General features: G+C 38.8%; 1 protein-coding gene and 1 long non-coding RNA gene across 2 annotated transcripts; one reads left to right on the forward strand and one right to left on the reverse strand.

Moving 5' to 3' along the window:
- Nucleotides 1-16834: 16834 nt before the first annotated feature.
- Nucleotides 16835-18033, forward strand: LOC134877765 (uncharacterized). Its single transcript, XR_010167616.1, has 3 exons — nucleotides 16835-16958; nucleotides 17440-17560; nucleotides 17834-18033. It is a non-coding gene; the product is annotated as an uncharacterized LOC134877765 (long non-coding RNA).
- A 3219-nt stretch (nucleotides 18034-21252) lies between these two features.
- eve1 (even-skipped-like1) lies at nucleotides 21253-26447 on the reverse strand. Its single transcript, XM_063902955.1, has 3 exons — nucleotides 26369-26447; nucleotides 24327-24559; nucleotides 21253-21732 (listed from the first exon to the last, which is right to left on the reverse strand). The coding sequence occupies exons 1-3, from the start codon at nucleotides 26370-26372 to the stop codon at nucleotides 21253-21255; spliced, it is 717 nt and encodes a 238-aa protein (XP_063759025.1). The 5' UTR covers nucleotides 26373-26447.
- Nucleotides 26448-27218: the final 771 nt, after the last annotated feature.

Genomic DNA, 27218 nt, shown 5'->3' on the forward strand with positions numbered 1-27218 from the left:
CAGAAGCTGATCTGAACAGTTTACATCTGAAAGAAAGAAGGATTGAGGTCTTTCATACCTACCCACAATGTCAGGGTCTGTTTGTGTGTGTGTGTGTGTGTGTGTGTGTGTGTGTGTGTGTGTGTGGGTGTGTACATGCAAGTGTGTGTTCATGTGGTGCCCATTACACTGCCTCTGTGTGTGTGTGTGGTGGCTGTGAGGAGGTTTAACAAGCAATCTCTTTACTGCTTTGTGTGGTGCACACCTTCTTTTACTACCCTACCACAGTGAAGATGGAGCAGAACACACACACACACACACACACACACACACACACACACACACACACACACACACACACACACACACACACACACACACATACACACACACGCACACACACACACAGTTCCAATAAGCTCCATGTGAATGGGCTGGGTGGTTTGGTATTGAGTTCTCTCGGGCTCAGTTTATGAGGAAGCTGCCGTGAGGGAGGGGGGCAGAGAGGGGGGGAGGCGCAGACATTAGTTTAATTGTAGTTGAGGCCTGAGACCCCATGCACACACAGCATTCATGTGAAGTGCAGAGGTTCTAATCCACCTATTCTTATATCACGAACATTAGTTGGCACTCCTATTAAAAGGTCAGCGGTACAAGAGCTGATCCATATTAATGTTTTAAAACAGAGGATGTAGACGATGAGACCAAATGTTTGTATTTGTGTTGTTTTTCATATTACATGACATTTCATTTAGTTGACTCTTTTATGCAACTTACAATAATTGAATTCAACCATGGACCAACAGACCTAAAGCTCGAAAATGTGTTAATCAAGTGATATCTAAAAAAGTGAGATTTTTTTGGCCAAGGTGAAGTCAAAACAGTTTATAGTTTGCAAAAGAAGATTGAAAAAGACTTTCAGATTTTGCTTGGTTTTGTTGACTGTTTGTTATCCAAGTACTAGGCTGTTGACCAATCAGGTGTGAGCCTGCTGTTGTTGGTGCGGGCAAACACCCAATGGAGGGCAAAAACGACGAAATAGGGTCCAAATGCAATTTTGGAAGCCATCCTCTATTGTCTGATAATGATTCAGCTTTTCATTAACTTAATGTAAGAATGGGAGCAACTGGCATGAACTGCTGGTAAGATAAGATAAGATAAGATGTACCTTTATTACTGCCCGTGGGGAAATTCAGTGGTTTAAGCAGCAACAGAATAAGAGTGAGGTTGTCTTAAATCTCACATCTCAATGGTTCTGTAAAAAATGAGCAAAGCACACAAGATATAATACTGTCTTTCAAGAGATTAGGAGGAATTGCCCTTAAAAATGTCACAACAAATTTATAAACTGGAAAAATTGAAATGTTGACTTTAATTAAGTGTATTATGTCGACAGAGTTCATATAACTGTATTAGGTTAGTTAAAAGCAATAATATTAAGTTGAAATACAAAATATTAGATTCAACTTAATATTATTGATTTCAACTAACCTACTACAGTTATATGAAATTTGATGACATCATACACTTAATGAAAGTACATTTTAAAGTTTTTTAATGTGCCATGTCTTTCTCTGGCTAAGAACTAAGTCATTGCAATGCTTAATGTCAATATCTTGTTCATAAAATCAAACTCTTATTTACTTGGAGAAGATGGAAAACGCGTTATGTGAAATTTGTTGACATAATACGTTTTATTAAATTTAACTTTTCAGTTTTTTAATACAGGTTTGTCAAAATAGATATGAAGTGTGGGGTGTCAATAAAGCACCAATGCTATACTGGCTGTACCAATGAGTGTTGGTGTTATTTTTATATTCTTGCTCACTGTTCTGGATCACAGGATCCAAACATCCCCTTGGTTTTGGTTGGTGATCTATCAACATCATCTGGGTAAACTTAATACATTATTATGACTGTGTTTTATTAAATCAGTGTTGTTCCGGTGATTAACAGCCCTCGTCTGGACCTCACTGTCCATCTGTGATGCACGGAGCCACTTGGGTCCCTCAGAAAAGAATCAATCCAATAGGAGTCATGTCCTCAAAGTCTTAAGTTTGAATAATACATGCCTATACATGTAAGGTAAAGATAAAGATAAAGTGACGTATTCTAAACCTGACCTAAAGCGCAACATTTTAAAAATGTAATTCACACAAGATCTATTAATTGAGCTTCCATTTCTTAATATGTGCATTTCATGGGTTTGTGTTTTTTTAATATCTTAATGTGTCTCTTTTGAGAAATGTCATCTAGGTAGATACAGATTGAGAAATTGCTATCACTACAAATTAAATCACAAATTCCAGCATTATTGTTCATTCTGAAGGCAATGCAATTTCAATACAACTGATTTTTATGTTTTGATCATCAGCCTTGTGCCTAATAACAAAACTGGTAATATTCCTACAAATTAGCCGCAATATCAGCTAGTTTTCCAACTCCTAGTTTGGACTCATAAAATGATAATGTGAAATGTGGTTTTCAAAGGATAATAAAATGACAGCATGCCATTTAAAACAAAAAAAAAAACGTGGCTCTTACTCATCAGGAAGTATTTCAAATGATTAAGAGTAACAACTCGTTTTAGCTGCACATTGGGCTAATTTCCCACAGTACACAATAATATATGTATTCAAGGCAACATGATTATGAGTATTATTATCAATGAGAAGTTTGTGTTTCATTTAATGCATGAAACATTACATCATATTTAATTAATTGTACGTTGAGTTAATGATCAAAAACACAGTAATCTGCAGTAATGCAGAAAAACCTGAATATTAATTTGTAACAATGAACAATGAAAGCAGCAGGAGAGCATTTTGTGTTTGAATATACAACATTAAGATAAGATAAGATTTACTTTATTAAGCGCAGACTTGGAAATGTTAATGTTCCAGCAGCAAAATACAATACAATACATTGAAATGAAATAAGAAATTCCGAAGAATGAACATCTTACAGAACAAATATTTTAAAAAATAAAGCAGCATTATATATATATATATATATGCAGTTGAATATGAACATAAATAACAAGTAAAATGAGTGACAAGAAGATTATTGAATTTACAAAATGTAACGCAGGATATTATTGACATTATAGTGCAGTGTAAGGATAATTAAATAAAGTATAAATGTACAATGTAAATGTAAAGTGACAAGTGAGAGTGAAGTGTTGCCGTTAACAGATAAGCAATGGGGCAGAGAGTTCTCTTCCAGCCAGAGGTGAGTTGTTGCACAGAGTTAGTTCTCATTTTATACAGACCTTTGCCTGGTGAATCTATAATACAGTCAGTAATGGCTATGGTCAATGGTTTATTCTTCCAAATTACATTAATTATATTTCACAACACTCATCGTGGCATTTTATGGTAATCTGGGATTTCTGCCTTTACCACACTGAAGAAGCTGAAACATTGACATTTAAATAATTAAATGTATTATGTCAAAAGATTTCTCATAACTGTATCAGTTTAGTTGAAATCAAACATATTTGGTTCAACTTAAGAAGAAGGGAGGATGAAACCCTCTTTATTGTCACATACATGCACACAGCAGAGCACACAAATTGGTCCTCTGCATTTAACCCATCCCAGTATTAGAAGCAGTGGGCAGCTATCGTGCAGCACCCGGGGAGCAATGGGGAGGGGGGATTGGAGATGTCCGGTGCCTTGCTCAAGGGCACCACTGCAGGGCACAGGAGGTGAACTGGGACCTCTCCAAGTAGCAGTCCACTTTCCATGTTTCAGGTCTTTTCGGGGACTTGAACCTGCAACCCTACAATTCCCAGTCCAAGCCCCTACTTACTGAGCCACTGCTGGACTTAATATTATTGCTTTCAACTAACCTAATACAGTTATGTGAATTCTGTTGACATAATACATTTAATTAAAGTCAATGTTTCTGTTTTTTCAGTGCACAGTGGTGGAGGTGAATAGTATGTATTGTTATTCACATACTTAAAAATATTATACTATATATATATACTTCATTGTATTCTGGATTTCTTTTCATTAACCAGGCGACTTAATTCACTGTTAGAGTTTTATCAGTTAAAATAAACATGAGATGTAAGTTGGTGGTGTGCGAAGTTTATATGAGACATGTTAGTATGTGTGTGTGTGTGTGTGTGTGTGTGTGTGTGTGTGTGTGTGTGTGTGTGTGTGTGTGTGTGTGTGTGTGTGTGTGTGTGTGTGTGTGTGTGTGTGTGTGTGTGTTTACAGGGCCTTCACGTGGCTCTGTGGTTTGCTCTATCCCGAGCTACAGTTCCTATAATAATTATTTTTCCTTGCTTAATTTCAGCTTCATCCCGCAGTGATTAGCAGCGACCTGCCACAGCGTTTTTGTGAAGTTAAGTTAAAGCTTTAATGCTAATGTAATAACAGCCTGAACATGATGATTACATTTCCTCTGCGGAGAGTAATACAGCGACTACTGAATGTCACTGACTTTCTGTGGAATATATAGATCAAGGTGCTTACCAAAAAATTCAACTTTAAGGAAGGAAAAATCTTGTTTTCAGCCAGGATGTGACAGGGGGAAGAAATAATGAGCCTTACAGCGGTCATACTAATTAAAGATTACGTTCAAAGATTGGTTACATTTTCATATGTTCAACAGCTACAGCTTTGTTGGCAATATAAATCCCAGGCTGCTCCGACAGTGCAACGCAAAAGACTTAAAAGACATTAAAAGAAAAATGCATGAATAGTACAAGTGACAAAGTGATGCACGCAAGAATAACTAAATAGTTTGGTTTGATTACAAGATATAAATGTGCATTTATAACCCCAACTGTGACAACAAAGTGGCATTGCATTTATGTTATGAATTGTAAGGTGTCCTTGGGTACTTTGAAAGGCGCCTCTAAATAGAATGTATTATTATTATTAAACAATGTTTGTCTTTTAGTTTTTAATAATTTATGACATGCAGTTATATTTTAGCATGATTGATGAGAAGTTACATATTGTTATTAAATTACAAAGAGTTTGACAATAAGTGAAATAAACCATAACGTTTCACAAAATCAAAACAGTACTTTCGCTTTGAATGAGTCAAACCATTGTATGTCTTGAACATAAGCCTGAAATATTTTTTAAGGTCACCTTTTTAGGTTTAGAGCAAACCTTACGTTATGTTTTGACCATACAAAATGAAAACATATTTTGCTGGTTGAGTTATAGAGAGACTGTCTGTACATTTGGGAAGAATTGAATGCTGTTTGAGTCAAAGCATAAAAAGCCATCCACGGCATGGACAGGGTGCACTACAGCCAGGTGAACAACAGGGGGCAGTACTGATGTGTAAAAATGTCAGAGGATATGGTTGATGGCAGGTGGGAGCAGTCATGGATGTATCACTTTTTTTCAATTGATAACACACATTTTTTGAAAACATGGCTTATTTTTCTCAAATCACTTAAAGGTCCCCATCTATGCAAAATGCGCTTTTTGCTGTCTTTTACACATAAATATGTGTCCCCGGTGTGTAAGGAGACTCACAACATGTCAGAAAATACAACCCTCTCTCTTTTTCTCCTTAACCACATCTCTAAAAACGGGGGTACAAACGAGCTGATTCAGATTTGCTGCCGATATGACTTCATATCCGAAATGTGGGCTGGCTTTACATTGAACTCCTGGCAACGTCCCACCCACGTGACACGTCTTAACCTGTCATCCGCAATATACAGTTGCGAACCGAATCCCCTCTACAGCACCTCTGTGTCTCTGTGCAGGATGTCTGCAGGAAAGACTTAGAGTAGTTGTTTATATAATACATATACTGTCTCTGTTCTAGTGGTAAACACTGAGAAGTGTTTCACAAATAATGCTGGATGTGGTTTGGAACATAATATGGGGTTTAATCACAGCAACGTTTAGTTGAGTTTCTCCCGGTAGAAAACTTTCACAGAGGAGAGATCATGACGCTCCAAAGGGGCTCAGATTTAAAGCTATACAGTCGTAGAAACAGCACTTCAGGAACAGGGCTGAATTAGAGGGGGATGAGGCATGCTACAATGGGTGACCTGTTTAGTATTTTGAGCAAAACACTTCAGACATGTTTTTTATAGATATGGCCCTACAATATATTGTTTTAATATAGCATAATAGGAGACCTTTAACACAATTGAGAAAACCACACACCCTAACACCTACAAAGCTACATAAACACCTATCAAATCCAAACTTTTGGTGCTCAATCAAAAGCACACTCTTTTATGGGCTTTGTTCTGGAGGTACACAATTCCGCACTACAGAAATATGTGCAGAAACACAAAAACACTGTTGAAACAAAACGTTCCACAACTAACATGCATCAGTGGTCAGTGTGTGTGTGTGTGTGTGTGTGTGTGTGTGTGTGTGTGTGTGTGTGTGTGTGTGTGCGTGTGTGACCTTGGGCTCTGACTCCTCGTTTGTCTCGCTTTTTCTCCGTCGGAGTGTTTTTTTGACTACAGTATCTATTGGCAAGCGCTCCAACACATTGTATGTGATAAGGGACCTGAAGAGGAGCAGAATATGTCCTCTAAAGATTAAATAAGTATGTTTGGAAAGTTATTCAGACAGAAACATTTATCATAAATTAACCAATGAGCCAACACTTTATTTTCTTATTGTTTCACTGATTAAAAATAAATAAAGACCTTTTTTTCACTGGTGACAAGACAACATCACGCATGCTAGTTTTGTGTTAAGTGAGCTAATGTGGAGCTTGTAACACAGTCTCAGATCACATTACTGACATGGCACAAGATATTGAAAAAGCACTGAAGGACACTATAAGAGGTTTGTGTTTTTATCAGATTCAGGAATGGAAAAGGCAACAACCGCTTGGAAAAAAAAAAAATTGAAATGAAGGACCACAAGGAGGGAAGATTATGAAGAACTTCAAGAATCCTTCACCTTATATAAAATCCAATACCACAAATCACATCTGCGTCAAGGGGCTTTACAGTGCTGTACAGCATACGGAGAGGAGATTTTACTCACTTCTTCTGGGACTTTGTAAGTTCTCTGTTTACACACACACACACACACACACACACACACACACACACACACACACACACACACACACACACACACACACACACACACACACACACACACACACACACACACACACATACACACACACACACACACACACACACACACACACACACACACACACACACACACACACACACACACACACACACACACACACACACACACAGAGTTTCTCTGCCACAGAATTCAGCCACATATTTCTTCTCTTTCCTGCTTGAGATAGTTAAACTGTTGCATCTGGTGTGTAATTGAGTGTTGACCGCACAACACTGGCCCAATAAAACATAATAAATACAGGCTTGCAATCCTCTCTATACCCTCACTATATATATCTGTCATTTCTTTTGTAAACCCTGGTTTTGCTCTATTTTTAAAACAGTTTTTATCCAGACTATAAACTGAGCATACCTTGTTTTTAACCAAAAGATGACAACAGCCGGCCCATGTTTTTCTTCTAAGCATTAATAAGAGACATTTACATGACAATGTTGATGTAAACTGACAGAAGAAGAGTAACATAGGAACAGCATAAGAGAAACCCGTTGAGCAATAAAGGCACCACACAGTGGGGCAGAGCTAACCCTACACCACCATTTAGGATGAGCGTTGGGTAATGATAGATTTTAAAACTATTTCATTTTTCATGTTTGTTATTAAACAATACAAAATCTGGGTCCAAAATTGCCCAATTCTGTTCTAACAGTGTCTGTTTGTGCACTTGCACATGCTCTTTTGTTTTCCTTAAACCCTGCCTCCAAACAGCTACGTCACATGAAGCTCAGTTCAATCCCGTTGACTGCTATACCTTCATCCACTCCACAGCTGCATATGATCAGCTCATCATGGGTGTTCTCGTTTAGACAACAGACCTAAAGCAAGAAAATGAGCCTTTAATGCTAATCAAGTGATATCTAAAAATATAAAAAGTGAGGTTTTTTTGGCCAAGGTGAAGTCAAAACAGTTTATAGTTTGCAAAAGAAGATTGAAAAAGACTTTCAGATTTTGCTTGGTTTTGTTGACTGTTTGTTATCCAAGTACTAGGCTATTGACCAATCAGGTGTGAGCCTGCTGTTGTTGGTGTGGGCAAACAGCCAATGGAGGGCAAAAACGACGGAATAGGGTCCAATTGGGCACTTTTGGAAGCCATCCTCTATTGTCTGATAATGATTCAGCTTTTCATTAACTTAATGTAAGAATGGGAGCAACTGGCATGAACTGGCTACTTGTGAAACAGTCCAGTGGTGAGGAACTCTCACATCTCAATGGTACTGTAAAAAACGAGCAAAGCACACAAGATATAATACTGTCTGAGAATGTGATCAGTTCATCATGGGTGTTCTCTTTTAACCAATAAAATTTCACCACAATCTCAAGCAGCCAATCATCGTGCTGCAGTCAAATGGTTCCCTTCTCTCCTGCAGTCAGCTGTGATTTTAGGTGTTTATGCTGCGGCACGCCTACACCCCAACCACCTCCAGTCATCACATCCAGCACCCAGGAGAGCTAAACCAAAGACCTCATCAAACCTCCTCTTCTTCCCATCTCCTCATCAAATCCAGATCTCCAACATCACCACCAGTATCTAGACCCCAGGGGCTTACCCATTATACTCATGGCTGCATTTACCCCTTAAGATATACGATATCAGGATCAGGGTCTAAACGCCAAAGACTATCAACATTTACATCTATATACGTTTATATCATATGTGTCAATAAATGTTCTTTAAGCAAAAAATGAAGTCTCCCCTAATTGAAATGCTGTCTTGGCTCATTCAAATATATGGAGAATGAAAATATGTCTAAATTTAGGGAATTGTACTGGTTTCTACAAGAAGCCACAGTTATTGTTATATTGGTAATTGAGCAGTCTTGATTTGGTACTGCAAACGATAGCTAGTTCGCTAGCTAACAGTGGCGATCGTCGCTTCTGGTGAGGGCACACCAGGTTGAAATTTACACACTGCGTGACTTTGCAGTTTACTAAAGTCTGTATCTGAATTGAGACATAAGAATCGACAGCCCAGCCTGCTGCCATTTCCGGCTAAAGAAAGTCACAGCAGTGTTTTGATCTAAATGCTACATGCTAAATTAACTTTTGCTAAAGAATCATATCAATAGATGATACAATTTGGCACATTTCCAATAAACATTACTGCCCTTGTGTATATTTCCAAGAAAAATAACTGCCTGAAGTAAATACTTGGTATAAATAAGAGCTTCAGATGGACATGACATGTAAAGCAATCTGGACCTACACATAAGTGTAATTTGTTGGTCCAGAATCCGTGATTCATGCTTTTCTGTAACTTTCTCATAGACAACAATCAGCATTTTTGTTTGTGACCGATATGGATCAGTAACCTGTAGCTTGTTTGACCCCCTACTTTCACAGCTTACATTTTGGTTTCACCGAACAGACTCATTAAACTGAACTGGAAAATAATTTGCTCGCCTAGTAAAACTAATAGCAGAACCACCTCTGAACAAGGGTAAATGTTACATGGCTGATTGTTTGCACAAGTGTTTCAATCACATGACATTAAATGCAAGCCCTCCCATGTCTGCGCCTGTTGTTGTATAGAGATCTGCCCTACAGAGCTTTAGTCTGTTTTCAAAGAACATGATGTTTTCTATTTCTGATGTAACTTGGTTTGTTGCTTCAATATTTAACAAGACTTTTGGCTAACATGTTAAATACATACAGTATCTTGTAGAAATAGCTATACATTTGGACAAATATGCTTATTCACTTTTTTGCTGAGCGTTAGTTTGGTTCAACATAAAGACTGGGACCAGTACTTTCCTGGATATTTCACTGTTTGCTTGGCAACTGCACAAGACATTCCCTAAAACTTTGAACAAAGCTATGCTAGTTTTCACTTGTTTGGGCCCAGTTCAGGCCTGATGTAGGTCAGTGGGAAACAGTATCTTGGCCCAATGATGTCAGGTCATTGACTAGAAATGTGTAGTACCACCATTTGGCCACTGTGGGGGGGCTTGGCCTGACACTGATGGACACTTTGATGAAGTGGTGATTATCTAACCTTACATTTCATCAATTAGTGCAATCCACCAATTAAGAGACAAATTCAGAACGGCAGGAAATCCTACAAGTACATATATGGTGGGGGCTGTGGCTCAGTGGGATAGAGTGATGCTCTTTGTGTCAGGGGACTGGTTGAATCCCGACTGCAGTGAGCATGTCGCTGTGTCCCCTGGCCAAGACACTTCACCTCAAAATTGCTCCAGTGGGGATTGCCCGCAGTATTGAGTGTATGTAAGTGAACAAACAGAATGAATGGTCTTATTGGCCATGGTACAGCTAAACATGAGTTTTCATTCTGCAAGGAAGTTAGGGTTTAGAACAACAGGAAGTTGTAGTCAGTGGTCAGGCAGCAGACTTCTGTATCCCACGCCATATAGCAGGGCAACAGGCTTTTGCTGGGAGGTAATGGTTTTTTTAATATCGTTTGAGTTCTACGCAGGCACCTTTTCTCAATAATATCACTGATGCTGGTTGGGTATCAAACTCCATCTTGACACGAGAGTGTGACTTTGTGAACAAGACATTGACATTAGGCATTGCAATCACTTAGCTATTAATCCGAGAAAGACTGATGGCACACTAACAAAACTTCCAAGTTGACTTTAATTATATTTCATATAAATGTATTCGGTTAGTTTAAAGCAAAACTATTAAGTTGAACCAAATCTTTTTTATTTAAACTAAATAATATTGCTTTTAACAAACCTAATACAGTTATGTGAAATCGGTTGACATAACACGGTTAATTAAAGTCAACATTTTAGTTTTTTGCAATGTCTGATCAACTGTTGAGACAGACACAAACACAGGCAGCTGTTCACAGAGCTGAGGACCTCCGATATGGCCACCAGACAGTAAATTAAGTCACATGAAAGCACTTTATTCACTCTCTACATCCCACCTGAGCCCGTTCAGACAGGCCACTGTGTCCGCCCCCTCTACTTAAAGCCTAACGTGATTATACCACATTATTATCCTCGCTGTACCCTCTATGTTTCCCGCCGTGCTAATCTCTGTTCAGACGCACTCACCTGTAATCAACCCTTATGTTTATTGTCCTACATTATTACACAGCCTGTGCAGAGCTGCCTCTGCTTCCTGCACAAGCATGGCTGACGTGGTGCATATACAGTGGGGCAAAAAAGTATTTAGTCAGCCACCAATTGTGCAAGTTCTCCCATTTAAAAAGATGAGAGAGGCCTGTAATGTTTATCATAGGTATACCTCAACTATGAGAGACAGAATGAGGAAAATAAATCCAGGAAATCACATTGTAGGATTTTTAAAGAATTTATTTTCAAATGATTGTGGAAAATAAGTATTTGGTCAATAACAAAAGTTCATCTCAATACTTTGTTATATACCCTTTGTTGGCAATGTAAGAGGTCCAACGTTTTCTGTAAGTCTTCACAAGGTTTTCACACACTGTTGCTGGTATTTTGGCCCATTCCTCCATGCAGATCTCCTCTAAAGCAGTGATGTTTTGGGGCTGTCGCTGGGCAACACGGACTTTCAACTCCCTCCAAACATTTTCTATGGGGTTGAGATCTGGAGACTGGCTAGGCCACTCCAGGACCTTGAAATGCTTCTTACGAAGCCACTCCTTCGTTGCCCTGGCGGTGTGTTTGGGATCATTGTCATGCTGAAAGACCCAGCCATGCTTCATCTTCAGTGCCCTTGCTGTTGGAAGGAGGTTTTCACTCAAAATCTCACGATATATGGCCCCATTCATTCTTTCCTTTACACGGATCAGTCGTCCTGGTCCCTTTGCAGAAAAACAGCCCCAAAGCATGATGCTTCCACCCCCATGCTTCACAGTAGGTATGGTGTTATTTGGATGCAACTCTGCATTCTTTCTCCTCCAAACACGACGAGTTGAGTTTTTACCAAAAAGTTCTATTTTGGTTTCATCTGACCATATGACATTCTCCCAATCCTCTTCTGGATCATCCAAATGCCCTCTAGCAAACTTCAGACGTCCCTGGACATGTACTGGCTTAAGCAGGGGGACACGTCTGGAACTGCAGGATTTAAGTCCCTGGCGGCGTAGTGTGTTACTGATGGTAGCCTCTGTTACTTTGGTCCCAGCTCTCTGCAGGTCATTCACTAGGTCCCCCCGTGTGGTTCTGGGAATTTTGCTCACCGTTCTTGTGATCATTTTGACCCCACGGGGTGAGATCTTGCGTGGAGCCCCAGATCGAGGGAGATTAGCAGTGGTCTTGTATGTCTTCCATTTTCTAATAATTGCTCCCACAGTTGATTTCTTCACACCAAGCTGCTTACCTATTGCAGATTCAGTTTTCCCAGCCTGGTGCAGGTCTACAATTTTGTCTCTGGTCTCCTTTGACAGCTCTTTGGTCTTGGCCATAGTGGAGTTTGGAGTATGACTGTTTGAGGTTGTGGACAGGTGTCTTTTATACTGATAACGAGTTCAAAAAGGTGCCATTAATACAGGTAACGAGTGGAGGACAGAGGAGCCTCTTAAAGAAGAAGTTACAGGTCTGTGAGAGCCAGAAATCTTGCTTGTTTGTAGGTGACCAAATACTTATTTTACCGAGGAATTTACCAATTAATTCATTAAAAATCCTACAATGTGATTTCCTGGATTGTTTTTTCTCATTCTGTCTCTCATAGTTGAGGTATACTTATGATAAAAATGACAGGCCTCTCTCATCTTTTTAAATGGGAGAACTTGCACAATTGGTGGCTGACTAAATACTTTTTTGCCCCACTGTACCTGTCCGGGTGAGTTGGAGATCGGAGGTTTAGAGCGTACTTGATGTCCTGGAATCATCAGAATGTACAGTTTTGTGTTGGAATCTCATCTCTGTGACACTTTGGGACTTATTGCCTAGTTGTCTGAAGTGTATTCAAAAGAGAATAAAGACGACTAATTAAATCTGTGCTTCATCCTACACAAGTAAATAGATTACCTCGCAAAACCCCGGCGGAGATCATACGCTTCATTTAAAGCTTTGTTTTGATTCTGTAAAACTCATATTGATTTGTCAATGAAACATAACTGATGCACTGTAAAAGCCCCCACAATGAACACAGTTTTATTATTCATATTCTTATTTGTTCAAGCTTTTAGTACTATAAAACTTTAAGGCTTATCATGCAGTTTTTGTGGGCTGAGTTCTTAGAACTATAAAATGATGTATAGGCCTGATATGTCCAACCCACTGCAGTTGGGAACCACAGTAAAGCATTTGATTTGTTAGAAGATTGTTTTGTTGCTTTATTTGGTTTGGACTCCATTTAAGCCATACATAATGTCTGGGTAGACTGCAGAGGAAAATAGTGTGTTGCCATTTCATATGCAGGCCTGTAAGAAACCACATAGTCTAATGTATTATTATTATTATGGTGGGAAATCACGTGAGATATATACCCATATATAATTATTTAATGAATTAAAAATCTCAGTTTACCATAATAGCATGCTGACATTTAGTTAATTACTAGTTAACAGGCAAAACCATGTGTAACCCTATCCCTAACACAATTAAATGTTGACCTAGTTATTACAATAAGCTGTACAGATATCACAATTCAATGCAACAACTACCTGATCAACATCCTTATAAGCCAAAAGCATGGCTAAAAATGCACTGTCATTCACTGCAGGCCTGTATTTGACACCAGTGTTTTAGTAATGTTTATTTATTTATTGACGACCAAGTACATTAGATAACGGATGGCCAATCTAGCTATGACCATTTTTGTTCATTTTTAGCCTTACACTTCCTTTTACCTTAGTTATAGTATATGTTTTTTTTGTTACTATGACCTGTCTGACCAATTAGATTGACCTAAATGATGTTTTTTCTAATCTTATAGTTCTTCACACAGCCGCAGATCAGATTCAGGGCATCAGTTCTTGTCCGAGGAATTAAATACATGTTACAGTCACAGCAGCAGCGTGCGCACAGCCTGTGTTCTTTATAGGAATCCATCCAAGCCAACCGACTGATTGACTTTTCTGTCCAAAGCCTTTTAAAAGCGTCTGCAGCATTAACAAGAGGGGGGCTGCTATAGTGTGTGAAGGCTGTTGGACGCAATACAACGGCAAGACATGAACAATCATGGAGGCCAATGTGTTTAAATACAAATTCAGGCAAGCACAGTATAACACACGAGAAGATATGTTACAATCTCTCAAAATGGATGTATTTTTGCATGTCTCTCTCCCTCTCTCTCTCTCTCTCACACACACATGCACACATGCACACACACTGAAAGCAATTTCAATCTTTTAAAGTGTGCATTGATTTGAATTATTACTCAATGGAAACGGAAAACAAATGTTAACTTATTATGTTTAGGCTAAATGCCAATTGTCAGGCTGTAAATGGCTCACTTTTTCAATTGTTTTTTGTCCAGTTAAGGGACTTTATACTTACTACTGAGAAAAGTAAGAAATATCAGTAAATATCATTGGAAATATATCCATTGTGTTTTCTAATTTGTGGTCTAGTTGCTACTTTACTCACAGCTCAGGGTCAGAAAGAAACTATAGAAAAGACAGGTGCAAATAAGTCTACACAAGTACAAGAATACAACAAATCAGGCGGGCAACCAAAGTATTAGAGGGCTAGGCTAATTCAGAATCTGGGAAATACAGACTTAGGTCAAAACTATTTGAAGATGGCAGGCTACGATGTAAATACTGGAAGGCTATAAGGCACAATGCACATAGACAATCTGGTAGCAAACTGGTGGAAGTGGACAAGTAAATGTACTAGTGTGCTATTTAGGGGAAATGGAACAGGTGAGAGGAGAGGAAGAGTGGGTGAAGTAAATCCACTGACAGGTGGACAGGCCAATGGGAGGGTCTGAAATGACAGCGCACACAAGAAAACAGAACGAGAATAATAATAATAGTATAAACTGGTGAATTCAAAACGTTGTTACCTTTAAACTAAGACCAAAGCAAGACTAACAGCCTACATTAGTTTTTATATTAATCATTTCCAACGCTTGTCACTGAGACCCGCCCAATGTAAACACAAACGGTAACCAGCTGAAGGGGCCATAATGGCTTCCTGCATTGAGATTTTCATCTGAGGCTACTTTGTGTTTTCAGGTTTCAGTCCATTGGCTTTCCAATACAGGGTAGGTCGTACAAAATAGGAAGTTACTAAATATTTGTCATTCCCTACAGCTAGACACCCTATGATGGCATCTCGTATTTTTTTATGTGATAGTTATAGTTATAATTTTCACTTCATTTTGGTTCACTGAAGCTGTTGTTGGACCAACCAATTCATTTTATGTTGTTTAGTAAAGTAGGTTTAGTCATTTTGTCAGATCAGGAATATAATCAAGCATTAAGCAATTGTGATTCTATAGATGTATTCATTTCTTTGTAATTGTTTATACATGTATTTGTTTTTATTAGGGCTGTCAAAGTTAACGCGTTATTAACATTGTTTATTTATAATAAACATACTGTATAATTTATTATAAAACAATCATATTTGTCCACTCAAAAAAAACAAAACGTAAAATGTCCCTTTGAGGTACATTTAGAATAGATAAGAAAATGTGCAAATGATTTACAATTGAATAAGGCTTCCCTCTTTCACTTCTTTCCGGTGGAGAGTGTAGATACAGCGGCAAGCTTTGGGACGAACTCCCCTCTCTCAGGCCAAAACAGGAAATACTTAAGTTTTCGTAACAAGGGTTTCAAATCAGCATCTCTTGGTCAAAAAATAAAATAATAACTTAAAGGTCTCCTATTATGCTATATTTGAACAATATATTGTAGGGCAATATCTATACAACATATGTCTGTGAAATGTTTTGCTCAAAATCCCAAACAGATCACCCATTGTTGCATGCCTCATCCCCCTCTATTTCAGCCCTCTTCCTGAAGTGCTGATTCTGTGACTGTAGCTTTAAATGAACTAGCTGCTGCTGGCCACGCCCCTTTGGAGCTGCTGCTGGCCACGCCCCTTTGGAACGTCATGATCTCTCCTCTCAAAAGAGTTTTCTACCAGAATGTCAGCTAAACGCTGCCGTGATTAAACGCCATATTATGTTCCAAACCACATCCAGCATTATTTCTGAAACATTTCTCAGTGTTTACCACTGAGAAATGTTACATATATATATATGAAAATTAGCCTAATTTGATGTAAGCTAGCTCATGCGGTTTACTAATCCTACTCATAAAACAGTAACTTAGTTTATTTAGATTTTTCACCAGAAACAACCACAAACTCACTTGTTGTCATCTCACAGTGTAATGTAGTCTGGTATCGGATCTCTAGAAAGAGAGCTTTCGTCAGTGGCGGTTACTTGCTCTGCTCTAGCTCCTGCTGTTCACAAAATGAACACAATAGCGCCCCCTGTTGCTGTGGAGAATAATTCTTGATTCACTAGAAAAATGTAATGTGTTTTATAGATAGGTTTTTTTTTGCAAAACAATGCATTAGTTTGTAGATGGTGTTTTGTATTTCTAAATACATTTGTAAAACATGTTTAGTTTGTATAGCTAAGGCAGGATCATAGCTCTATTATTAGCTTTTTTTTGGGTGAAGGTTCGTCATGGAAATCGACAGAGTACAATTTATGATATCGCTGTTCTCTGTCCCATAGCAGTTTTAGTTCGGGCTGACCTCGGACCAGCCCCTAGTTATGCCGATACAGGCTTAGACCTCCTTCTGTCTGCATTCATTCATGCATATTATTAACCCTGCCCCCGGAGTTTTTGTCTCTCCTCTTGCAGGTTTGCAGTATTAAATGATGCGTCGGAATCACAAACTGTGACTGCAGCTGTTGCTGGGATCCTGCTTGAAGCCCATCTTATTGTCTTTGGAGGGAGCTAAATCATATACAACATACTGGATCCTTCATTATGATGTAAGTTGATTCTTTCACTTATATTGTCATTGTTGGAATTGCAGTGGTTTGTTGTCTTTACCAAGTTGAGGCTAAATGTTTTTATTGCGCTTTTTGGAAGTGGAAACGCGGTTGTTTGGGCGAACTTTTAAGTTGGAAACTTGGTTGTTTTTGCGAACGTGGCTTCTTGGCCTGTTGTTTGAGGTGCAGAATCTGGTTGTTTGAGGTGGAGAACAGTTGTTATGGCTGTTGTTTGAAGTGGTGTAAGCAATTGTTCGGTGACGGTTTGTTGTGGAAATCGACACAATACCATTTTTTATATTGCTGGTGTCTGTCCCTTTGCAGTTTTAGTTCGGGCTGACCTTGGACCAGCCCCTAGTCATGCCGATATAGGCTTAGACCTCCTCTGCTGTCTATATTTATTAATGCATCTTATTAACCCAGCGCCCAGGGCATCATCCGTATCTTTCTATCCATAATTATTGTATCTCTCCTCTTGCAGGTTTGCAGTATGAAATGATGTGTCTGGATCAGGAACTGTAGGGTCCTGCTCGTGAGCCCATCTTATTGTCTTTGGAGGGACCCAGGAATCTTTGACATCATCTCGGATCCTTTGTTTTCGTGTAAGTCGCGTTGTCATTTTTATTGTCTATGCAGGAATTGAAGTGTTTTTTTTCCTTCCATACAAAGTGTTGAATAGTTTAAAGTATTGATTAAAGTGTTATTCTGGGGTTTTTTGGGCAATTGTTTGACATGGTAAATGTATTTATTTTTGGTTGATCGCTTGAGGTGGTAAACGTGGTTGGTCTGGAAAAGGTTTGCTGAGGCAAATCTGGTTGTTTGCGCTACTTTTGTCAATTTCAGTAAACCTTGTCTCTGTCCCTTTGGCGATTTAGCCCAGGCTGACCTTGACCCTGACTGCCTGTTTCACTGGTCCTTGAGTCCACCCCTTTAGTCTTCAGAGAAGCTCAAGATCAAGGAGATGATTTCCTTGGGATTGCCCACGATCCAGCTGACACTGGAGTTTCTGCAAGAGACCCAACTATTGCAGAGGCCTCAAAACCCTTCAGAGGAGGCTTCTGGTTTGGTCTCAGAGCCCCTGATCAAGCAGAATCCCCTCTGCTATAATAAGTGTTTAAAGACAATGTTTCTATCAGAAATTAACGATTTGAATTGTTAATAGGTTTCATCCTTTAATTGTACTTTGGGAACATGTTTACAGTTGGAATAAGTACTCTGTTGTTTTCATTTAATCATTATTTTTGATTTATTTGGCTTCAGTTTTTTTTGTCTGTTTGACATTTTACTACAGAATATATTTCTTATTTGATTGTAATAAATGTATATCCCAGCAAAATGTTTCAAATGTTAAAAGAAATAAAAGTTTCTTAAAGTAATTCACATGTTGTTCTGCCTCCTTTGTTGAGTCTGGATTTAAAATAAAGTAATATGATACATATCAGACAGAGCCTGGAGGAAAAAATTACTCCATTAAAACAATATTTGACCCCACATCCTCACAGCTTAGATAATGCTGACATAGCGACCTCTATATCAATTTCCCTGTCTGTGGAATACAAAGAGTATTAGAATCCAGAACGTTCTGTGGATAGTTACACCTGATGAGGCTTATTACTCTATTGTTTTGATTATGTAACATCAAACCGATAGAAAAACCCTTACAGCAATGCAGAAAAGATGGCCATAACATGACCCACTGCTGTAATTTATAAAAAATGATAATATCAAACATAATATTAAAATTAATTTGAAAATTAAGTTTCCTCTTTTTGGATGAGTTGCTCCGTCTTTCAATCCTGACAGACGGCAACCAAGTCCGACACTGTACAATCAAACAAATAAATAAAAACAAGGATAATTGTGGCTTGATATTGAGTAGGAACAGAATTGATAAACACCATGAGACTGGGTCGGCAGACAGCATTTCTCTGAGATCTCAAGTCGTCTATTACCAACACTTAGGGAGCTCTGAAGAAGTGGGACTACCCTGCAAATTGAACATTGAAACTTGGCGTTTGAAAGTAACGCCAAGGGATCCTGACATAAGGTCAAAATAGAACGTGATGGGAGCATACACTGTGTATTGATAAAGGTCGGACGTAAGAAGAGATTTTAAAAAGGTTTTATGAAGTAGAAAACAACATTAAGCTCACTGCGGGACGTTGTTGAACCAGGGAATTTGTGTCATCTAGAGGCTACAGCTACACATTTCAACAGGATTGTAAATGCTACTTAAAACATTGCAGTTGTACAAATAAATAAAAGCAGTAGTCATTAGTGTTACAGCAGACAAAACAATCAAAACCAACCCCGACAGCGGTATATGTACATTACAGGTTTCACATGGTGCAATTGCACTTTTACAGACATTGACTTCAAAACGTCTTTTTTTCTTCATCTTCTCCCCTCCACGGCCAGTGTGCGCATATATGCACACTTATAGTGGCTAATGTTTTTTTTGTGTTTGTACTTTAAGAACAACATCACTAGTTAGGTGTAATGATTAAAGAACCTCAGAAAACAACAATGCCTTTAGTCGAAAGGGACACATCTAAACATTTAGATTTAGATGTTTGGTTTACATTAAAGTGCAACAATGCTCTAACAGACAATATCCTCAAGAGCTGACCACCAGATGTTAGTATGGAAATGGAATCAAAGGCATGGAGCCAGAAGACAGTTGTCCTTCAAGGATACACAACTATATTTGCAAACATCTGACAGATCCTGGTTGTTAGTGACTTTCTCGCTAATATCTACTCCCTTTTCTTCAATAAACAACTGTCTGCATGAACTGAAAACCATCACATTTACTGGAGCAAGTGGTGAGAAAAAATATATATAAAAAAATCAGGTGACAATGAATTATTTTCCAAAGTATGTCATCTAAAGTCAGTTTTTGTGAGATTTACAGTTTATAAAAAAACTGAATTCATTCCTTAACTGTTTACATGCATAAATCAAGGAGAGAAACTCCAATGATTATGATCTCTGAAGCAGGTATACTATCATCAAGACCGAAGTTGTCTGAAAGCTGAGCAGTTAAACAACTGGAAGTCAGCAAAAACAACATTTTCAGTGTTACTCCTTAAAGATTGATGAGCATGCAAAGCTTTTCTGAGCTACAACAGATATTAAAAAGGCATCAAACCAACTTAAACATATTTAAACAGGTAGTAAGACATTGCTCTTGAAGCGAAATGGATGCATTTTTTAAGTTTGAGTTGCTAACATTTGCACAGTTGGTAGATTGATTGTTTTAGGCAAATAAACCCGGACTTCACCCAAAGTCTGGTGGTCAAAAACATAAAAGATAGACACACATTTGCTTGGTGTCGAATCTGAATGAGTCTTTAAGCCGCACTTGTGCTCAAAAGGATCATGAATTTAGCATTTTAGCATGCAAAATTATTTGTTTTCAGTCCAACTAACTGAAATGGTTTAAATAATTAAACAGCAATTTTGTTGTTTTTAATAAAAATATGACCTATGAATAGGGTGGTGCAGTGATGACGTATTTTTGTAGGCCGACCCAAAAGTTAGTATCGCAAGGGCTCCCTCAACAAAAGCAATGGGACTCTTCCATTGGGTTGAAGATCTTTGTCAAAAATACATTTATGATTCTGGCACGTTTTGTTCAGCAGGACCATCTCCACATGTAAACACTACTTTTATTATTTTGGAAGTGTAAAGGTAATTGCCAGAACTAAAAACCTAAAATGAGGCTATAAACAAACTACATGATGGTTGCATGACTGTGCATCACCACCGCTAAGCTAAAAGTGGCTAATGCTCGACGTTACGAGGGTTAGTAGTCCCATTAGTATAGAAGACAATTAAGGAAGTGTCTATACACATATCAGCTCTGGACATTCACCAGTGGGGTGTTTACCAAAGTATTCTATGTTGTAGAACAAAACGTGACCCACACTTCTTATTTCAGGCATCTAACCAAAAACCAGTTCAACTTTCTGTTGACTTCAAGAAGAGGGGAGGGATGTTGTAAAATTATGTCATTACTGGGTTTTAAGACTCATTCCTGCACCACTCTATTCTTGAAACAATTGTGTGTCGTCCAATAAACATTGGCTCCGATTATCAGTGTCATGTCACTGGCATTGTAGGAGATAAGACCTGGGAATATTGTCCTCTTCCTAGTTGGTGAAACTCTAAAGTGTCCTACAATAGTGAGTTTGACAGTGCACATGGTATTAATTGAAGACACAGTGATGCTGCTACTTCATTATGACAGCAGTTGGACCGCCTAGGATGGTCATGTAGTTTCTATCCGCTTTCACACCATCTCTTCTCTCCGCTCAAGACCTGCAGGCTGGACCTTGGGACTCTGGGGTCGGTTCAGTCCCAGCGCCTCCCCTCTGGCTTTCAGCAGGTGTTCTGGTCCCCAGTGCATGCATAGAAGGCAGGGGCATGACACAGGATGGTGCATCAGGCTGCTGGAGGGGTACAGGGCCGCTGTGGTTGGAGGCAGCCCCCCCGCTCTGTTGTGGAACTGGCAGAGGCGGAATGAGTCCAGGGTCCTCATGGGCGCATTGTAGCGACTGTGAGCTGACGGTGCAGGTGAGGAGAGAGCCAGGGGGTAGTGGTTGGGGAGGGGGAGGTGAGGGAGGTGGTGTGGGATGAAGGGGTACGGCAGGGAAGAGGAAGAGGAGGCGCGGCCCATTAGGAGCGCCCCCAGGGGGTCAACGAGAGGGTGGGGCCACGGCAAAGAGTGTCTCTGCCTTTTGTCCTTCATCCGCCTGTTCTGGAACCACACCTTGAGAGAGAAAAGGAAGGAAGGAAAGAAGGAGGGCAAGGAAGTTGAGAAGATTTGAACAAAAGCAGGAAAATGAAGGTCAGCATAAGTTGCAAGAAGACGATTTGTTAAAAGTAGTACATTCAAGAACATTTTTAATTTACTATTAAATCAAAATTTAAAGGAATTTAATGTAATTTGTCCAAAAAGTTTCAAACAACTAATGTTGATATTCAATATCTAATGTATGTTAACACCTTGCTAAGCATGCTGACATCTGCTAATTTGCACTAGACATATCGTACAGCTGAGGTTGATGGGAATTATTTTGCATATATTGTTTATCACTTAGATTTAACTGTATATTTTCAAAGACATACAGAAACAGGAGTACACTACAAGGACAATGCTCAAACACATAATCAAACAAAACAGTGTCAATTTTATTTTATGCATGCACATGGTCTGGTAGTACAAGTTTACTCTATAAGATATACTGTAATTGTTATTATTTAATTGTATTTTTCCCCTGATCTGAATGTATTCTCTATATAAATGTAAGTTTCACCTTTCTTTACAAAGACAATTGGTTGGGATGGCTTAGTTCCAGGAATTACCTTATCTTAACCCATAACCTGTTATCTACCCTATCAAAATTGTATATCTTTATATCATGCTCCATTTAACTTCTGTGGAAAATGGCATTTCTGTCAAATGGCTTTTGAAATGTAGCTCTCAAAACTAAAACTAAAAGTCAAAAGATAAAAGGAATCAGAATCCATTTTGTGTTAACCAAGCATTTTGTAAAATGTAACTGCACATGTACAGATGATATCCACTGTATATTTAATGTAAATAATTATTTTAAATTGCAATGCTCTCATCATCTTGCTTTGTTTCATTTCTCTCTTTAACTAGATATCTCCGTCTTCCTTTAAGCTTTAAAGCTGGGAGTTTTCTGTGTGTCCGTCTGTCCTCATATTTTACCAGCTCATAGAAACTCTTCAGAAGGCTGAGCTTCTAAAGCGTCAGGTGGCAGCATTTACGAGGCCTCGCCTCACATTCCTGCTCTTTCATAAAAGACCCTCCAGTAGTTGGCAGAAAGGTGGCTTTACTGCGTATTAAAGCTGCTGCACTGGGCCAAATGTTACACTGCTAAACCTGTCAGTACTCAATCCAGCATGCTGACTAAAATGAAAAGTAGATAGATTCACGGGAAATGTCAAAGGGGGGTTGTCATTTATTTTTGAAACTGTCATAGATTTTGGCTTCCTGTATTTCTTGTCTGTTTCTATAATCAGAACAAATGAGGTAAGACTTGAAAATCAGAGATGGAATTTTCAAGCAAGGCCCTGCTCTTCTGAAAGGTCAGTGTCAGTGGTAAATATGGAACTGGAAATGATCTTAGCTTAAGACTAGGGGAATCTGTTAGACTCCATCTTACATCTGTTCAAAAACATCGTCCAAGCCCTCTGAAGCAAACGGATTAGCATGTTGTATCTTTTACAGAAACAGAAATGCTAAAACGATCATTTGTGTTAGCACCGGACAAACTGAACCGACCATGAAACCACAAACTGCTGTTTTTTCTTTGTATACAGATTTGGCAAACCAGATACAACATGTAAGGAATAATTACTTTGAAAGAGATTTTAATTAAATGTTTTGCCCAGGGTTGTATGCTAATCTTTATCTGAAGCCAAACACTGGTTAGCTTAGCACAATGAGTGGAAACAGCTGTGCGGAATTTTTTTTATCCAACTCCCTGTCTCTCTGTGGGGTTCCTACAAACAGTCTAATTAGAATTCTAGTTAATTTTAGTTTAGAGACTAACCCTAACCCTAGTCAAGTGTCTCCTAACATGCATGGGGCCTCCAGGCAAAACGTAGTTGCTGGGCCCCTGTTGATCACCCAGTTTCTCTTATTCTCTGTGCATGTGTAGCCTACGCACGAGTAGTAAATGAAGCCTGGATTTGATGTGTAGTGGGAGTTATCAAACTGCTGATCGGATGCACACACCTCCATGTTGCTGCACGATAAAAACAACTTCCTATTTCTTTGATGATCAGATCTGGATTTCAAGAAGATGAAACTGAACCCTTATTACAACACGTTGAAGTGTATGCATGTCAGTAATTTACTCACTCCAACACATGGAGATATTGTACATGTTATATTAAATACATATATTTGACATGTTGTTCTACATGAATAACCTGTTTTTTATATGATATACTACTAATAGTACACAGAGTATCCAACGTTACTTTACATCGAAGAATTACCACATAAAACATTTTTGTCAATGATGAAAACACAATATACTAATATTCTATAATCATACATCACCTTATTGTGTTGTTATCATTTTTATATGTCTTTTAATGTGGAATATTATTAAAGACAATGTTAAATGTATTCAGTTACATTCTACCAGAGTACTGATTCTGATTCTTCTTCCCCCTCTATGCACACACACACACACACACACACACACACACACACACACACACACACACACACACACACACACACACACGCACACACACACACACACACACACACACACACACACACACACACACACACACACACACACACACACACACACACACCTTGATGGTGGTCTCCGGGAGGTTCAGGGCGGTGGCCAGCTCGCAGCGCCGGGGTCGGGACACGTAACTCTCCTTGTTGTACTCCTGCTCCAGCCGGGACAGCTGCTCGCGCGTGAACGCTGTCCGGTGCCGCCGGCTGGGGTCCAGCAGCGCGCTGCGCGGGCACGGCTCTGTGTGCGCCTCTGCACCGGGACACTGCACAGCGGCCACTGGCGTCTGTCTGCCCTCCGACACTGTAACACGCAAAAAGGAGAAGGAAATGAACCAACCTATGAGCAACCCAGAATTATCTCTGACCCCAAACATGTCCTGAACACTGAACATGAAATGTAAATGTGAGAGTCCTGCGATTTAATAAGGTTACTGAAGAGGTCGTTTGAACACCAGGCAATCCTAAATCAAAAGTCCGTCAAAGAGCTACGAACATTTTGCTCTCAGTGATTCTGATGTTATATTAGTAGGGCTGCATGATATCGAAAAAACTGTATGGCGATTACTTTTGACTGATATTCCAGTTGCATATCTTCGACGATATGGGAGGGGTTATTAGTTTTTTAATCATAGTTCCCAATATCATTAAAGGATCGTGGTGTGATGTCTTAAGAGGATCTGCACCAAACAAAGATGTTTTCGTGTGTGGAACACTATTCGGAGATTTCGATATCTCAAAAACTTTAAGCAAAATGGTATTTTAACACATATTAAACCTTTAATATATATATCGATCTCTTCTAGTCCAAATCGCAATTATGAAACAATATTGACTGATTTCGCTACCATAGTTAAAAGTCTCTCTTAAATATTTGTCTTTGTTGATGTTGCAAAAAGAAATCAGACTTGACCTTACAATAAAGTATTACTGTATCAGTGTCATATCGTATGGCGTTTTATAAACATTGTGGTTTTACCTGTACACTTCAGTAGCACATGTGATAAGAGATAAAAACACATTGAGCAAAATTGTCAAAACGTTGATCAAGCAGCCTGAATGCAGTGGTGGAATGTAATGGAATACATTTACTTGAGTATAATACTTCTATTCCTCTACACTCTGGAATCAACTACTGACAGCTTTAGTAACTGTACAGACTCAGATTGTTAGCTATAACATAGCTCAACTAATAAACATTACCATATAATTATAGGTTAAGATGGCCCCAGCAGTATATAAACTCAAATGAGCTCCACCGTTGCCAGTTGTGATGAATAATCATGATCCAGTTAGTTTTACATTTTTTTAAAATGGGCAGTTACACTTTTTGAATCCTTTTACATTTGGTCCTAAAATATATTTTGAAGTACTCCTCCCAGAGCTGAGGAAAAGCCATGTACTTTAAGAAGTGTAACTTGATTCTGAACTGTTGGCCTTTTGATGCTTCAGTAAATGTCACATTACTTCTGTGTGTTGTCAAAGACTCACTGTAAAACTTGTTACATGCAATATATTGCCATGATGCTTAATATTTTTGGGTTTGGTACAATATTGTTCACATAGGCCTATACTAAATACATCTGTTTCACAAAGTTTTGAATGAGAACACCATTTTTAAAAAAAGTTAAATTATTATTGTTTAGACATGCAGCAAGGTCTGTGTGACCACAAACACTGCAGAAGTCATTCCAGCCATTGTTTTTTTACAGCTAGCATATTAAATTTGAACTTGTTTTCAGAATCAGAATCAGAATCCCTTTATTCCCACAGAGGGGAAATTTAAATTTATTGGCATTCTCTCGGCTTTCAATGACTGTTTTTTGTATGCATGTAATTGTCATTTTTAAAATGTTTTCTTTAGCACCATCTTAATGCTTTAAGGGATTTTTGTGAAGCACTTTGAATATGAATAAATTGCCTTGCCTTGCCAATGGCAATACAAAATAATAATCATATGGACAGTTTGTGTTTTCGACATGTTATCTGCTTTTCAATTTGGAATTATTGTTTTATATTTATGACTGTAAAGTAATTGCAGGCAGATATCTCCTTTTTGTAACTTTTTTGGAATCAATCAGTGATGAACAAACATTTTTTGACATGTACTTACGCATCTGTGTGTGAAGTGTTAGAATGAAATAATAAATAAATCCTCTTCTGTGTCTCCAGGCTGGCTGCCCCCCGTTCCTCTCTGGTGAAGATGCTGTTTGCAGTCTGACAAAACTTCTCTCCCTGACACTCTCACACTTCACGCCGACAGTCAGGGTGAAGATGAGGTGTGTTTGACCCGACTCCCCCCTCCTCCTCCCCCCTCACCACTGTCTGTGTCCCCGGGGCGGCTCTGCTCTCCTGCTCTGCCCTATCACAGGCGCTCCAGACGGGCTGCCGTGTGCGCGTCGGGCCGGCGCGGCGCCGCGGCCCGCAGAGGTGTTAAAGGTGTTTAAGGACGGAGCCTTTGGTCTCCGTCTCGGCCTTTGTACTTTTGTTATGGAGAATTAAAGACGCGCAGGCAGAGACAGGGAGCAGACTCACATTGTTCTCCGCCGTTTGATGTTTGCGGGTTTGGAAGTAAATCATTACAGGCCTAATGGCTCCAAATTGGCCCAGGTGGATCACGATGGAGACGAGTTATTGTCTTACATAGGTATCGCAATTTAACAAAATATATATTTCTCAAATATTCAAATGTGTTATTGTCATTTAAACAATAGCTTTTGGTATGTCATTTTATATGATTTGTTCACGTTTAACTGAGGTCCATTCATCTTAAAAAAAATAATTACATATATATATATATATATATATATATATATATATATACATATATATATATATATTTACACTAAACTAGGACTAGGATGTATTTAAAATGTGTCTGCAATATAATCCGACTTAATATTTAATTCGTAAATTTAACTTTAATAACAGCATTGAAGTGAATAATTCACTTAGCATAACAA

The sequence above is a fragment of the Eleginops maclovinus genome, chromosome 16 (assembly GCF_036324505.1).
Source record: "Eleginops maclovinus isolate JMC-PN-2008 ecotype Puerto Natales chromosome 16, JC_Emac_rtc_rv5, whole genome shotgun sequence".
NCBI lineage: Eukaryota > Metazoa > Chordata > Actinopteri > Perciformes > Eleginopidae > Eleginops > Eleginops maclovinus.

Excerpts from the sequence above, each read along its gene's own strand:
- eve1 (XM_063902955.1), bottom strand. Across the intron at positions 21,733-24,326 it reads TCCCGGAGACCACCATCAAG|GTGTGGTTCCAGAACAGGCG; the intron begins GTGTGTGTGTGT and ends TTCTCTCTCAAG.